This window comes from Seriola lalandi, unplaced genomic scaffold, assembly GCF_002814215.2.
Source record: "Seriola lalandi dorsalis isolate HSWRI2012SDOR001 ecotype SW California unplaced genomic scaffold, Sedor1 jcf7180002054929, whole genome shotgun sequence".
Classification (NCBI taxonomy): domain Eukaryota; kingdom Metazoa; phylum Chordata; class Actinopteri; order Carangiformes; family Carangidae; genus Seriola; species Seriola lalandi.
In genome coordinates this window covers 618,852-634,582 of record NW_019525481.1, presented here as the reverse complement: position 1 = coordinate 634,582, position 15,731 = coordinate 618,852, and the positions used below count along the sequence as shown (strand labels likewise).

The 15,731-nt window shown below is 47.1% G+C and overlaps 2 protein-coding genes, 1 long non-coding RNA gene and 1 other non-coding gene across 4 annotated transcripts; all 4 read right to left on the bottom strand.

Moving 5' to 3' along the window:
- Positions 1–964: 964 nt before the first annotated feature.
- Positions 965–3,790, bottom strand: LOC111644301 (guanylyl cyclase-activating protein 2-like). The gene is made up of 4 exons (XM_023393106.2): positions 3,501–3,790; positions 3,267–3,416; positions 2,559–2,655; positions 965–1,520 (listed from the first exon to the last, which is right to left on the bottom strand). The coding sequence occupies exons 1-4, from the start codon at positions 3,690–3,692 to the stop codon at positions 1,399–1,401; spliced, it is 561 nt and encodes a 186-aa protein (XP_023248874.1). The 5' UTR covers positions 3,693–3,790; the 3' UTR covers positions 965–1,398.
- LOC147817619 (uncharacterized) lies at positions 3,702–11,330 on the bottom strand. The gene is made up of 14 exons (XM_087170130.1): positions 10,992–11,330; positions 10,726–10,916; positions 10,408–10,638; positions 10,209–10,318; positions 10,012–10,098; positions 8,840–9,021; positions 8,286–8,734; positions 7,845–8,169; positions 7,518–7,754; positions 6,840–7,401; positions 6,516–6,740; positions 6,106–6,416; positions 5,543–6,007; positions 3,702–3,839 (listed from the first exon to the last, which is right to left on the bottom strand). The coding sequence occupies exons 1-14, from the start codon at positions 11,328–11,330 to the stop codon at positions 3,702–3,704; spliced, it is 3,852 nt and encodes a 1,283-aa protein (XP_087026256.1).
- Positions 11,331–13,237: 1,907 nt separating this feature from the next.
- Positions 13,238–15,572, bottom strand: LOC147817618 (uncharacterized). Its single transcript, XR_015436217.1, has 2 exons — positions 14,437–15,572; positions 13,238–13,905 (listed from the first exon to the last, which is right to left on the bottom strand). It is a non-coding gene; the product is annotated as an uncharacterized LOC147817618 (long non-coding RNA).
- LOC111644339 (U6 spliceosomal RNA) lies at positions 14,633–14,738 on the bottom strand. The gene has a single exon (XR_002759785.1). It is a non-coding gene; the product is annotated as a U6 spliceosomal RNA (small nuclear RNA).
- Positions 15,573–15,731: the final 159 nt, after the last annotated feature.

The following is a 15,731-nucleotide window of genomic DNA, read 5'->3' as shown; positions in this document are numbered from 1 at the left end:
GTTCCCCGTGTCGCCCATCACTAAATGACGGACACAGTAAGAGACGATCTGGTGAAGAAGGGGCCAGATATTCACCAGTTTATCAAAGAAGAATGAATTTTACATTTTACACTCAAACAACTTGAAACGAAACTTCAAACAAGAGTTAATGTTGCTCTGTCTGCGAACTGTTTGACTGTACGTTCAGACCGAAAGCGGCGAAAACATCACTCTTGGCGGCGAACAGCAGCGTGGCCGTTGGCGGCGCGACATGGGGGGTGTGGGCATCAGAAGAAGTTGAAGTCCAGGCGACTTCATGGTAATGAGCTATGACACGGTTTGGCGGCAACCAATCAGAATTTGGAAGTGCTGCGCTTTGAGAACGCTAGAGAACACAACCGTGTTTTGTTCCCATCAAACATCGGAACAATAGAGGAACAACTGAAAATTGTGGTGGCGGGATTTCCCCCAGTTGCGTTACAACTTAATGCAAATCAGTCGGTAACGCTAACGTTAAAGTTAACTTAAACCCTTTTACAAAGATACCGGTGGACATGAGTGTTTGCTTTTCAGGCCATTTAAATAAAGTTTTTACAAAACCAACCATCCTGAACAAACTCGCTAGCAGCTAGATGTCTATTTCATCTACGTCAGCGTGTCCACAAACCTCTCGACAGAGCTGCCAGAGCGTTTCGGTCTGAACGTACAGTAAGTAAGCAACTGTTTGCAAATACGTGTGCTTCTTCTTCTGATGTTAATGTTGAGTTTTAGCTTGTTTTGTTGCCCCCGAGTGGCCAAAAGAAATGAATACTGCTTTAAACTCTTAGATGGGTTTACAAATTAGTGCAATATGATGTTGGTATTTTTATCAGCCCTCTGCAGAAACAAGAACACCACCAAGATATTTCTATATGTTACAGTTATACTATTACTACAAAATATTTAACCAATTTCAAAATTGTTTATGTTTAAATTATTTAGCAACAAATAACTGTAACGATTATATCAGGTAGAATAATTAGAAATAAAATAATTGTTTTTCTTGTCAATGTAAAGTTGACTCTTTACTTTGGGGTTATTTATTTGTTTACAAATCCATTATGGCCGACATGTCTAAACTAAAGATACATGCATTAATAAATATACAATAACCGACCGTATAGCTTTTAACAACACACTTTCTATGTGAGTATTGGATTTTTTTCAACAGAGACATGAGCTCACTGCCAAGACGGACCACAGCAAGGACTCGGACCTTTGGACCAGCCGTCAAAATCCTGGCAGAGCTGCAGCCATGACAAAGTGCACCGCTCTCCAGCTTCAAGTCACAGGAAGCGAAGGCAAAGCTTCTAAACCCAAGGTATGAAGTCAGCACCTCAATCCAAAACATGTGGGCGGTGACCCCACAGATCCTGGGAGTCATGGTAACTTCACACAGTTCTGGGTGACCCAGCTGGTGGCGTTGATGTCCAACTTGAGCAGGTTCATGACCCATTCGTCTTTTTGTGCTCCCTCCATGAACTCTGACAAAGTTATCTGACCTGTGAGGACAAAGAGACAATCCACACTGATGACTGCGTGTAACACAACAGGAGAAAAATCTACGTTTCACGTTTATCCACAAGCATCAGCGTCTGAGGTCAACATGTCGGATTAAGACAGATTAAGTGACAGGAATCATCAAAATTAAAAAGGTGTATTTCTCTTTTCTCCAAACAGAACCAACAGAGGAACATCCACTAAGTTTACAGCTGGTTTATGATCAGCACAGTTTCTACTTAAACATAGAGAGTTTGTCCAGATTTGATTGTGCTCATCCCTCTTATTTGTTCAAAATAAATCTGTAGCTCTTAATGAATAAATCTTAATGTTTTTTTTGGTAACTTAATAAAAAGCTCATCTGTACATTACAAAAAAATAGTTACGACTATCTGGCCTACGGAGGATTGCGTCATCAGCTGTTCCCGCCTTTACTGTTGCGTCGAAAAGCATGGCTCCTGTTGCTTAGCAACCTTGACAACACGGCTAAACTTCTATTTACAAAAACTTGAGGTTTTAAAGCTCTTGGTTTTAACAGTTGTACCGTTAGCTGTTGAACTGAGCTGAAACCCAATACTCAGATTTAAAAGTGTAATCCTCAGGCTCTCTGTCAGTGTTGTTTGCTTTCAATACCGGCCTGCAATGAATCATGGGATAGGTTGAGCCACGAAGGATCCACCTGTTGGAGAAGGACGCATTCGGAGGAGCCTTGAGATGGGACATTATAGTTGCACCACTGTGACGCAATCGGTCTTCAGGTGCAGCCTCTGAATGCAGAGTGCTGCTTATCTTATCTTGAGTTATGTCCCCAAATGTGTTTTGTGAGGTCACCGTGACCCTGACCTTTGACCACCAAAGTGTTAACAGTTCGTTCTTGAGTCCCTCATGGCGTTCATGAGAACAAGACGGACGAACAACCTGAAGATTTGAAGAGTCAAACTGTTTGACTAACAAGAACTGTGGATCTTTTTACAGCCAGTGTGACAAAACCGCACATGTGATTCTTCGTCACGACACGCTGAAGCTTCGTTCTTACGTACCGTCATTATTCTGGTCGACCAACTCGAAGATGCGGTCGCAGATCTCAGACGGAGACATGTTGACGCTGCTCGTCTGGAACTTGATTTTGTAAATAATCTGTGTGAGACACATGAGATCAGTCCAAGCTTTATTCACTAACCCCTCCAGTTCTGCACGACTGTCAGTGACAGCTCAGCAGATGTCATACATCACGGACAGCTCTGAAAGGAGAAGAAAGATCTTTCCTGCTTGTTTGTTTTTTTAATGCAATACTAGAATACTAATGTTGATCTACTTTAACTAAAATAAGAAGGAATAAAACTTTCTCTTGGGTCACTGGATTACAAATATTACCTAATTCCTTGTCAGGTAAATCAGATCATGTGCACAGTAGGCTAGATTTATGTTTCTTAATTTAGAGGCTTACTGTAAAGTATGCTAAAGATGTTCACTTCAAGAATAGCACCAACAGAGCCCACCCACTCCTTATCTAACAGCCTGTGGACCTACAGTGCATGACCCCTGGTCCTAAGCCCTGTCACTGGGCCACTACTATAATCTGTCCTGAGAGGATTTGTGTTACGAAACCTGGTCATTTGGACGATTTCAGACATCAGCGGAAAATACAACCACACTTTATTCACATTTCTACAAAACCATCGTTCATAACTTACTGTACAAGTTGTAATGAATGTTTGTGAATAAATGTTTGAGGGGGGTTTTCTCACCCTTATGATGCGTTTCACCTCCTGTCTGTCCAGCTTGCCGTTCCCGTCCTTGTCATACATCTTGAAAGACCACTTGAGCCGATCTTCAAGGTTCCCTCTAAAGATCAGGTGAAGTGCCGCCACATACTCGAGGAAATCAAGTGTGTTATCCTGTAGGCAAATAATTCAGAGTTAAATTTACATGGGAATGAAAATTTTGATTGTATAATTAGAAACTGCTGGGTGCGTTTTCACCTGGTTCGTATCAAAGGAGCGGAATATGGTCTCGACGTAGAGGGACTCCTCAGAGCTGCTCGGCACCCCGAAGATCCTCTTCAGCTCGTGGAGGTGCAGCGCGCCGCTCGGACACTCCTTCATGAAGATGATGCACAGATCCTGAATCTGAGCCAAGTCCATCTCCTCGGTGTGGCTCTCTTCTTGTCCCATGGTCTCCGGTTACCCTGAAGGAAGAAATCCCGACTTGTTCTGGTGACGGTTGTAGTTCCTGTCTGCAGGTCTGCACTGAGGAATCTGCACTGAGGAAACTGCACCAGCATCCAGCCGCTCTCTGAGCAGGAGGATGATGGCAGTCCACTAAGAAGTAAGAGGTCAATTAGATTAGCTTGTTAATCACTTAATCTGTATCCATGAAGGTATTATCCAAGTAGGTAGATTTATGCACTTGGATTTTCAGTTTTCCTGTGTGCTGTATTAGTTTAGATCACCTGTGTTTAGTTCCATGCCTGTAAGTCCTGGTCAGCAGAAAATAAACTCTTGGAACAATAAATATAATCGGCGGAAGTAAAAAGCTAATGTTATATTAATGTTAACTAATGTTAGGCTTCAGCATCACCACTACGGAGCTGCAGACCTCTTCCACAAAAGCCTTTCCTCTCACAAAGTTAGTAACAGTTTGTGAGATGATGATGTTTAACGTCCCCATCAACCTCTGTAGTCTCATTCAGCCGCTTGTTAGCAACCCGCCTTTTTTAAGAAACGTAAAAGCTTAAAGAAAAATGACAAGTGGGGTATTTACCGACGTATTTTATGTCGTAGAGTGAAAGGTGAAAATGTATTTAGCTCGTGTTACCCACAGACCTTTCAGTCATCTAACAAAAAGAAAAACCCCAGAGACTTTGGAACAAGGTATCCTGAAGTGCTAACTAATTAGGACTCATCCCTGAAGCACCTTAAAATCACAGGTAACCTGTATATTGTGTTCCATACAGAGCAGCAGTGCATTTCTAATACAGAAGATTTACTCACGTTTGTGTTTCATCGTCATGTTGTTTTCTTGTTGACCTGAGAGAGAGAGTGTAACATCAATACAAACAACAAACAAGAAATTGATTAAAAAGTGTAAGCAGAATATTATTTTACCTTTTTATGTGCCTGCAATGAAATCATTAAAGGCATAACTTACTAAACTTACTTAAAAAGGAGGGAAGGGGGGGTTTGCTTCTGTGTTTTCGCCGCGGAGCGGGAGGTCGGCGGTTCGATCCCCGCTCGTAACAAAACTCGAGAAAAGCTTTAGCGGTTGTTACCTGAGGTATATGTGAACAATGTGGCAGCCTAATAAATGTACAACAATAAAACCTCTCAGCGATGTATAACGTAAGTTGTTGTCGTTGTTTTTAAACTGGACTGAGATCATGTGACTGTCACATGATCAAACACCAGTGGTTGGTTAACCCTTTATCTACACACAGTATGTGTATATAACTATGTGGACAGTGTGTAAACCATGAGAACTCCATGGTTCATTGATGGTTCTGAGCTGGGTGTATGATGCACAAGTGATCAGCTGATGCAGCTGTCGTTATCTTGTCAGACTGAGGCTGCACTGTGTGGATTATATGTTGTCACTGATCCCCACCAGCACACACCATGTGTCAAACATCTGATAAAGGCACTAATTCAACATCCACTGCTTTTATGGGAGCCTTGGCCGAGCAGGAGGAATGAAAGATGTAATTCACAACAGCTGATTGTCAACTGAGTTCTGTCACATTTGTGTTGACTTTCTATTGTATGATCTTTGAACCCTGACACCGTGACTGGCAGGAGCCATCCATGTTGTTTTGTTAGTGTTTCAGTTGCATATTTTCCTCATGTTTACATGTAACATAATGTATAACATAAATAATAAAGCTTTCAAACAAAGTGCAGAGTGAACTATTTAATTTATTTATTTACAGATTTTAAAAACATAAAAAGAGGGAACAAATGAAAGGAAAAAAAAAAGTCCCTCAGGTCCTCCTCTGTTTTCTCTTCATCTCCTCCCTCCACTCTTCTACAGTCTTTCCGCCGACAGCCGCACAGTATGACACACCTGCTATGCGAGTGTGGCCAGTGTCGATCGTTTTGGGCTGGCCACACTTGCTGCAGGTGTACGATGTGGGCTGCCGGCGGGCTTTCACTCTGGGGAGCGGCTCTGGTCCCGTAGCTGAGGCTTCGGCCGCCTTCCTCTTCCTGTAGGCGGTGGTCCTTGGTACACGTCCAGGAAGAGGAGGCGGCTGTGGAGCAGATGACTGGAGCGGGGCGAGGGGAGGGGCGCCAGCAGCGGACGAGGGTCCTGGTTGTTCCTCATCAACAGGAGGAGGAGGAGGAGGAGGAGGCAGACACCTGCCAGGGGGCCCAGGCTGATCCTCTGGGATGTGACAGGTGAGGGGCTGTCCTTGTCCCACCTGAACCAAGGACAGCCCCGTCGCTGGGGGGGCGGTCCCGTGTGCAGAAGCTGGAGCAGGGACCATGCCGCTCCCCTGCTCCAAATTAAAGCACAAGAAAATATCATTATTATATTATTATTATTGTCGTTATTATTATTCCTATTATTACTGTTTGCACTTAGTCAACGTACATCAGAGTCTGAAGAAGGCGGCTGGAGAGCAGGGGCCTGAACCTCAGGGGCCTCAGGAGGGGCATCTTGGTGTGAGGCCGCTGGCTCAGACCTGGGTGCGTCAGCTGGATCACCTGACCGGGCCGCCGCGCTGGTGGATGGGGTATCCGGCCCGAAGACGGTGGGGTCCTCAACGTCCTCCTCCATACCCTCATCCACCTCTTCCAGCAACTCGACGGCGGCGGCCTCGTCCGGAACGTCAGGGTCCACGCTGACGTCCTCAAGCACTCTGCCTGTCTGGGCAAACAGGAACTCCACCCCGATGAGTTCTCCTGCGAGACAGCAAAGACACAGAGCGGTGGATCCGATTAGCGCTCCTTTTGTCGTAGTTCTGACGTTAGTGTCGCGTTATGAAGTTTAAAATCACGTACCTGTGTACTCAGCAGGCTTGGTGAAGTCCTTAACCATCTGAAGGCCAAGCACCCTTTGGCTCTTCAGGTTAAGGACGTGCTTGAGGTGGCCACTGTAGGAGTGCAGAGACGCCACCTGTCCCTCAGCTGCAGACGGAGGTGCAGCTGCGGCTGCGCGGTCCTCGTTCCACCTCACCAGTCCATCGACCAGGAACGCTTGAAAGTACTTGGCACTTGCTCGTTTCCCTGTGGAAAAATGGGTTTGGATCAAAAATGAATTTACTTTTGCATGTGATATAAATACACGATAAACATAATGGCGAGCTGTGAGACACACGCACGTACCTGGGATGAACCGGTTGAGGTGGAGGTGGAAGGACCCCAGAGACGTGGAGCCCCTCGCGCAGCGATAAACCGGCAGGATGACCCCGCCCTTTGTCAGCCTGCCGGTCTGTGTGTACAGCTGCACTCCCGCTGGGTCCTGGATGCAGCTGATGTGGCGCCTCTGCGTGCTCCATATGTCCTGGATGCGGAAAGCGTCTAGCAACGGGACGCCCAGGGTGTCGCGTCCTGCCGGTCCACCGAAGGTGTTGAGGAGTTCCTGGATGAGGAGCGTCGTCTCCTCCGCCCCACGTGTCCTCCGACGACAGTGGAGCCTCCACTCCTCCCTGGAGATCCTCCGGATCACCTCGGCGTCGGTCAGGGCGACCGTCCCGTGCCTCCCCTCAAGCTGGGACCGCTTGGCCTCCATGAGACGGCCCGCATCTCCGGGGTCCACCTCAAAGATGCAGTCAGACAGCTGCCTCATGAAGGTGGGGTACAGCTCGTGGCTCTTGGTGGTGACACCCGATGCGAAGCGCCACATCAGGTGCCAGATGTCGAGCCGAACAACGAGCTGTCCCCACTCCTGCCACAGAGAAACAAACCCAACAAGCCCGTTCATTTTTCTAGAATTTTTGTACAGTGCATCTCAGGTTCAGTTTACATTACTGAGTGTGTGAAACGTGATTCTCGGTTCCGTACATGAAACAAGGCAGCCGTCTTGGACGGGCCGTCTCTCCTGCAGCAGTCGTGGTTCACGTACATCAGCTGAGGGGGAGGTACCCCGGCGAGTCGGTACCGCCTCATCAGTCCGGCCGCCATCCTGGACAGGCCCTCTGTGCCCTCGGAGCAGGTGAGGACGCTCATGAGGACCTGCCCGTACTCATTACCCACGTTGGTAACGCAGGCGGCCGTGTCTGAGGCGGCGCCGGCGAGCTTCTTCGTCACCTGGACGGAGAGAGAAAGAGGTTTCAAACGTTAACGTGCGATGTGACGGCGGCTGTGAGAACACAATACGCTCCGATAAACTCTACTCGCCTTCTTGGTGGAATCCATCTTTAAGATGGATCCGAAGGTGGACGTGATCCTGGCCTTGTACTCCTCCAGCCGCGTCAGGACGTCGTAACCGTACACCGTCAGCAGCCAGACGGGTGACGGCACAGGGGGCATCTGGGGCGGCGGAGTAACGTGCCCCCTCAAGGCCAGGAACTGCTCGCACACGCCGAGGTACTCTATCGCTTTCCGCATCCAGGAGTCCGAGTGCGCCTCCCGCAGGGTGTTGTACAGCCGGGTAGCACTGTTGCCCAGAGTGCGAGACCTCAGCTGCTGAACCACCCTGAGGTCACAGGACAACCTGCGGAAACACAGCACCGACATTATATACAGCTGCGTCACCGCGTGAACACATCAAACGCTACGTTCAAAGCAAACGAGAGAGATACAAATACACAGAGATGAATGTTCTCTTACTTGTATGTAAGTATGGCTGGAAACTGGCAGCTGTAGGTGGGGGACAGCTGCCGTATGATGCCCTGTGACCACCCGCCAACCTTCTTCTTGCATCGACGGCACTCCAGGTACTCAGTGGCCATGAGATACCAGCCGTCGATGTCCAGGACCCTCCGGATGGTCCGGTACAGCCCAGCCTTCGTCATGGACCCGGTGCACGAAGGCTGGGGGCATGTCAGCTGCAGACACCACATGCGGTGCGGCATCCACAGGAACAGCCGACATGCGAAGAAGGGGTTGGGGGACGCGGGAGGCTGATTGTAGATCGGCCGGGCTTGGGGAGGGTGCCACCAGAGGCTCAGCTCACCGGTGAGCCGGGGCCTCCCCGAGCTGTCCCTGGTGAACAGCACCCGACCGATCCACTGCTGCTGCTCTACTGTGAGAGCTGCCCGCCAGGACACTGGAAGCAGCTGGAGGGAGAATGAGAGGAACGTACACAACTTTTAATGTCAGAGGTGAGGGCGGCAGAGAGGGCCTTTGATAAGCAATGTTTACTGTTTGACAGACAGCCTCACCTCAGCACAGCCAGCAGGTGGTGGGGGAGGGAGGACGGCTGGTGCGGGCAACTCCTCCATACTGTGCTCCACGGGGGCCTGCAGGGTTGCAGCGGTGGTCCAGGCGGCAGGGGCAGGGATGGCCCAGGCGGCCGGGGCACGGACGGTCCGGGCGGCAGGGGCAGGCGGTGGCAGCGGCCTGGCTGCAGTTGCCGGGACAGGAAGTGGAGGGGGAGGTGGAGGTGGAGGTGGAGGTGGAGATGGATGCGGCGGCGAGAGAGAGAGAGGGGCCTGTACTTCTGAGGCTGAAAGAGAAATAAAGTTTTTCAGTTACATGACAGAATCAGATTCATGTGTTCATACTGAGGGGCAGAGCAGCTCAGGGACGTCCACACAGACAGCCACTGTCACGGGTTAGTGGTAAGTAGGGGTGGACCCAAATGCAGCCAACACAGGGGGATGGGGTGCAGAATGTCTAATTAACAAAAGACCTTCAAAAACAGGCACAGGGAACCACAGGGGATGACAACAGGCAACAAGACTACAACAAGGACAAACCCGGAGATGAACAGGACGTGAACAGCTTGGAGACGAACCAGACATGAACCGATGAAGACAAACCCAGAACAAAACTGACGAACCAACACAGACAAAGGGGAGGACAAAGGTGATTGCACACAGGTGAAACACATCAGGGCGGGGCAGACAATCACTACACAGAAACAAGACCACGACAAGAAGCAAAAACACTGAGACACACAAGGAACCAAATTACAAAATAAAACAGGAAGTGCGAAAAGTCTAAAACAAAACTAACAAAAAGTTTTTGCCATTGAAAAACATGACAGTCACATGATGGTCTGAGAGGAAGCAAGGTGAGACAGATTAGACAAACAAGTGGAGGCAGCGATGCAGGCAGCAGCTACAGGAGTCATGCAGGGAGGAGGATGAACAAAGTGCGATTCTACGGAAGCCGTCATTAGTGATGTGTTAACAGCTGATGGGCCAGAATGTCAGTTAGTGATATGAGACTCGCACCGGGAAACTTTTCATTGAATCCAGACTTACCCTGTCGTCTCCTGTCCTTCCGATTACACAAACATTTATAAAAAAGGAAAAAAAAAAAGGAGTAAAAAGCAATGAAAACATTTCCGACGATATTTCACATAAATATGACTTTATATATTACTTACACTCCTCTATGTCAACTACTGCCCTGACCAGCTCTTTGTCCGAGATCTTCCCCGATGACGCTGAGGGAAGAGCTGGTCTGGAGGAGGCTGAAAGTTCACCACGAGAGAGAGAAACAGAAAATATACAGCGACAAAACATTAGAAACAAACATAATGAAGTTAAACTCTGGCTTTAATGTAAATGGACTTGAGCTTGCCTGGAAATGCAGGCTGGGTGGCCACCAGCTTCTTTATTTTTGCCTGCATTTCCACCGCAGACAGAGAACGCCGCCCGCAGACGAAGGCCGTGAGCGCAGAACCAAGAGGCCTGTAACGAATAGAATCTATGATGTGACATGACGTACATACATGATACAACATTCTCTCAGGAGGAGGGCTTTCAATGAAAACACATACTTTGACGCACTCCTGGCTCCCTGGCTCACGGCCAAGACAGAGGCTGAGCTGCTGCTGGCGGTGGCAGTTATGGCCGTGGCCGTGGCTGTTGTGGCCGTGGCAGTTGTGGCCATGGCGGTGGATGCAGTAGCAGCACTCGCTCTCTGTCTGTCCCTCTTCTTAACGTAGCGGACAACGTTCTCCATCTGCGTGCCCGGAGCTGGCGCCTTCCTCCGCAGGTAGTTGACAAATCTATGAGAAATCAGACAACTTGTCACATGACTCTTACCATTGACAGTTATCACAGCAGCTGTATTTGCAAATGCTTTTACAACATACCGGATTTTTATGGGGTCCTCAGACTCGTACAGGCTCTGCAGGGTCTCGAATTTGAAGTCCCCGAAGCCAACAAGCGCCTGTCCCTCCTGACCAGGCTGGAGGGACTTCACCCGCGCCTCCTCAAACGCACTGTGGAACCTGACTGCCTCCACAAAGTCAGGGTACGCTGAGGAGTAGCGGGTGAGTGCGTCCTACAAGGACGCAAAGACAGGTTAAGACTGTGTCCGCAGACTCTGTACAGCATCAATCAGACTGAAGGACTCTACCTTGTTGGCCATCAGCGGGGACTCAGACCCTGTCCTCTCTCGCTCCTTCTGGTGGGAGGCAACCAGGTTGACGGCGTAGCCCACGTCATTCTCCAGCAGCCAGTGGAAGGTCTTGCCCTGGTAACTGCCGAACTGGACCTTCCATCGGCTCAGGATGAGGGTGGCGTTTCCAGTGTCGCCACCCTCGGAGGCGACGTGGGCCCAGGCCTCTGCATCCACCTCCTCCGGCTTTTTGTCTTTGACAGTGGCGACCGGGCGACGGCCAAGGGCTTGGGCCTCGCTGGAGGCCCTCATGAGGAGGGTGCCATTCGGGCACCTCCTGAAAGTTGGATTTTCCATCTAAACAGAGCAAATAAACATCAGCAGAGTTGTCTACTACAGTGACACAGAACATGAGACATACATGCCATATTATTATATTAGTGCAACTGCTGCGTGAAAACTTACATCTCTTTTTAAAGAATGAAGCAGTTTGAATCTGTAACAGAGCAGAGGAGGATGTGAGATCAAGGTCTTACTGCTCAGTTCACTCTGTATCATGTATAAATACATATTAATACACAATATATATATATATATATATTACTGATGCATTTAAATAGGATTGTGTCTGAAAACAAAATGATTCCAACTTTATGGCCAACATGAATGACAAAAGCTTCATTTTTTGCCGCCTCAACATGTAAAATGAATGTAAAAGCAGCAAACAGCATTAGCACTGTAGCTCTGTACAGACCGACTGACAGCGGTGTGTTAGCATCATGTAATTAGCCTAAAATACGGTTGAACAACATGAATGTTAGCTGGCTAGCTTACAACAAATACAAATAATGCGTATCACGAATTCCACGAAGTTAAAATGATAATTCGACATTTCCAGAACGACAAAATCCTCGTATACAGTGATAACGATGACTTCGGTACACAAAGTTTGACTAATATATCGGTCATAAACAAGGTTTTCCCCAAATATCTGATTAAAACGACTGACTATTGCACTCACGTCTTCACCTCGTTCTTCTCGGAAGAAAACGCTTCGCCTTGACCGTGGGCGTCACAGCTCAGGGATTGGAACAAATCCGGCCATCTGATTGGATCACCGTGCTGCATTTGTTACAATTCTTCCAAACCCCGGGAAACGGCCAGCCAATCAGATGGCCGGATTTGTTCCAATTTCGAGAATACATACTTCTGCCATCCAATGGGAGAGCCGGATTTGTTCCAACTTCTGAACAATGACGTAAGTACAATATTGAAGACGTAAGTATAGTATTCAGTCGTCTTCATCAGATATTTGAGGAAAGTAAACTTGTTTGTGACTGATGTATTAGTCAGACTTTGTTTTACCGAAGGGTTTTTACGGCTCGTTGTGAAACGCCGAGTGATCGTTATCACTGTATACGCCGTATATTTGCGGATTTGTAGTAAATGTCAAATTATCATTTTAACTTCGTGGAATTCGTGATATACAATATTTGTATTTGTTGTGAGCTAGCCAGCTAACATTCATGTTGTTCAACCGTCTTTTAGGCTAAAAACATGATGCTAACACACCGCTGTCAGTCGGTCTGTACAGTGTTACAGTGCTAATGTTGTTTGCTGCTTTTACTTTAATTTTTGCAATTTTTTTGCGGGAAAATGAGGCTTTTGTCAATCATACATATGTCAGTGATCACGCTGTTCAAGAAGCTGATGTCGATTATAGATATAAAACATGTCAGAACATCTGTGTGTAAACATATATATACTGTGTATGAATATGTATTTATATATGATGCAGCAGTAACACCTTGATCTCATGTCCTCCTCTGCTCTGTTACAGATTCAAACTGCTTCATTCCTTCAAAACAAATAAGTTTTCACACACCAGTTGCATTAATATAATAATATGACATGTCTCTCTCATGTTCTGTGTCACTGTAGTAGACCACTCTGCTGATGTTCATTTACTCTTTAGGAAAGTCCAAGCTTCCGCAGGTGTCAAAACGGCCCACTGATGCTGAAGGCATCCTGAGTGGGTGGAACAGCCTGCCCCTGCCACCTGGACCATACCTGCAGGACGCTGAGGTCCCCACCGTCTTTAGGCCGGATACCCCTCCAAAGAGAAGAGGACCTGAGGGACTTTTCTCTTTTTAAAAAATAATTTATCTTTCTTTCTTACATATCTATCATTTCTGCCAGTGTTCCTCTGTTTATGTTGTTTTTAAATCTGCAAATAAATACAAAGTAAATAGTTCACTCTGCACTTTGTTTGAAAGATTTATTATTTATGATTTATTTACATTATGTAACATGTAAACATGAGGACAACATGCAACTGAAACACTAACAAGACAACATAGATGGCTCATGACAGTCATGGTGTCAGGGTTCAAAGGCCAAAACATTAAAAAGTCAGTAATTATTCATGTTAATAACAGAACTGTCACAATCAGCTGGTGCCTTCAGTCACATGATCTCAGTCCAGTTTAACAACAACTTCACTCAGACACTTAATCTTGGTTTTTCCTCTGTCACCGTCTGGGAGATAATACATCACTGTTCTGTGTTTATCAGGCGTCCACATTATTTACAATGACCTTAGTTACACTGTGCAACAACTCCTGAAGCTTTTCTTCAGTTTTGTAACAACCGGGTATCGAACCGCTGACCTTCTGGGGAGGGAGAGACCCGGAGCATCTGTTTACTGTTGTATTTAAGCTCAGACTGTTTGATATAGTGGAAATAATAATGGTGTTATCAATAATATTATCTGTTCTCCATCAACACACTGGGGCTTTTATTTAGAAGCACCTCACCGGAAGTCACTTTCAGATTTGAGGTGTGTTGTGACATTTTACTTCAGCGTCACATGTAGTTCGTCCGGTAGGTGGCGCTGTGATCCTTCACACAGAGGAGGAACAGCTGATCATCACTGAAAATACAGAAAAAATAAATAGTCTCAATTGTTCACACAGAAACACAACAGATATATAACGACCACAGATTGTTTCTAACGTCACGCTCTCTACAGGAGATGAGCAGGTTTCTACACGAGTTTTAGTCAATAACGTTTCACTAGTTTTAGAGCAGAAAATGAGTTGAAACATCGCGTGCAGCTGATTACAGTGAGTGATTGCACCTGGGGTGATTAGAGCGAGTGACTGCACCTGTGTGACCCAGAGAGGAGCAGAGTGCGCGGGGAGCCAAGCCTGGAGGACGCTGCTACCGGAGAGTGGATGTTCGGCAGCCGGACAGGCAGCGGGTTGTCGGGGAGGTTCCCGTGTGAGGCTGGGCTGAGATGGTGGTGGATGTGGGAACACCTCGGTCCGCTCCCCGGTGTGGACGACGCTCTCCTGCGGTGGACCGGCTCTCGCCCCCCGCTCTAAACTAACTGGAGACGGGAAAGCTCCAAAGCTCCGACCCCGCGGAAAAAGTAAGTTTTAAGTTAATTAATTTCACTTACCGTTCCTTTGTCTGTGTGACGTGTAGTTTTTATTAACAGTCGTTGATTTTTAAGAGCAGGTCGGTTTAGTCATATAATGACTTCAGATGCAGTTTGTAACAGACAGCTACTCCTGCCGCTGCAGTTCCCGGCAGCGCCGCCGGCGGTGGGGGCGCTGTTCCATTAGAGTCAGTGGAGAAAAATTAATATTTGAATGAAAAATGAGGAACGCTTCACGAATTTGCGTGTCATCCTTGCGCAGGGGCCATGCTAATCTTCTCTGTATCGTTCCAATTTTAGTATATGTGTTACCGAAGTAACACGACAATCACAAGGTTCGGCTCAGTATATATCCGGGTCTGCACCGGAAGTGCACACTGTCATGGTGAATACGAAACTTACGTTTCTAAGAGAAAAAAGTCGTTCTATGTTGACTTTCGCTCTACAAAAAACTACAATATACAGACTTCCGGGTAACGCATTAAGATCCCTATACCTACTCTGGACCAAGGTGACTCGATTGGACCCGGTTTTAGGACTTTATTGCTTTGTTTACAGTCTCCAGAGCTCACAGGGCTGATGGGAGTTTATGCAAAGAGCCTTATCTTAGTCTTTTGTTCTCCTGCCTGCAGCCCACCAATCCTGTTGTCTAAGCCCCGGCTCTCCCTCCTGCATTCCCATAAGCAAGTGCGTAACCATGGTACAGACATTGGGGGAGTCCACATTTCTCAAAGAGAAAGTTTTTACCCCACAGGAATTAGCCTAATTTGTCATTTAGCCCAAATTGTGACAGGCTATCATGACATCGTTGGTACTAGCTTCATATTATACAAGTCTCTTCACTTCAAGCTAGCTTAACTAACAAACTGAGCCCTTTTTTAACGAGTTAAATATTTCAAATTAATTCAAAAATTAACACGCTCATTTTGACAACATCACTCCTCTTTAGCTATCTAGTGGCTTACTGTCTGAAAAAAATTTCGTATGTCCTGCTTTTTCCGCTTTTTGGGCAAGGTCGGACCAATTTCTCCCTCAGTCGTGTGGCGGTCGGAGCCGGCGCTTCAAACGGAGCCGGTGTTACATGGGCGCAACCAAGTGTACAATCGGGAGGGGGGTGGTCACACACTTTTGTTTTCCTTAACAAACGGAAATAAATTGAAAATGAATCGGAAATAACAAGAGACGGGTCAGTTGACAGCCAGGGTTCCTAAAAGGAAGAAATATTTATACATAATATTGGGGGGGGGCAGATTGGTATTTTCCCAGTATTGGGGGGGGACACGACCCCCCCCAAAGGATGCGTGGTTACGCCCATA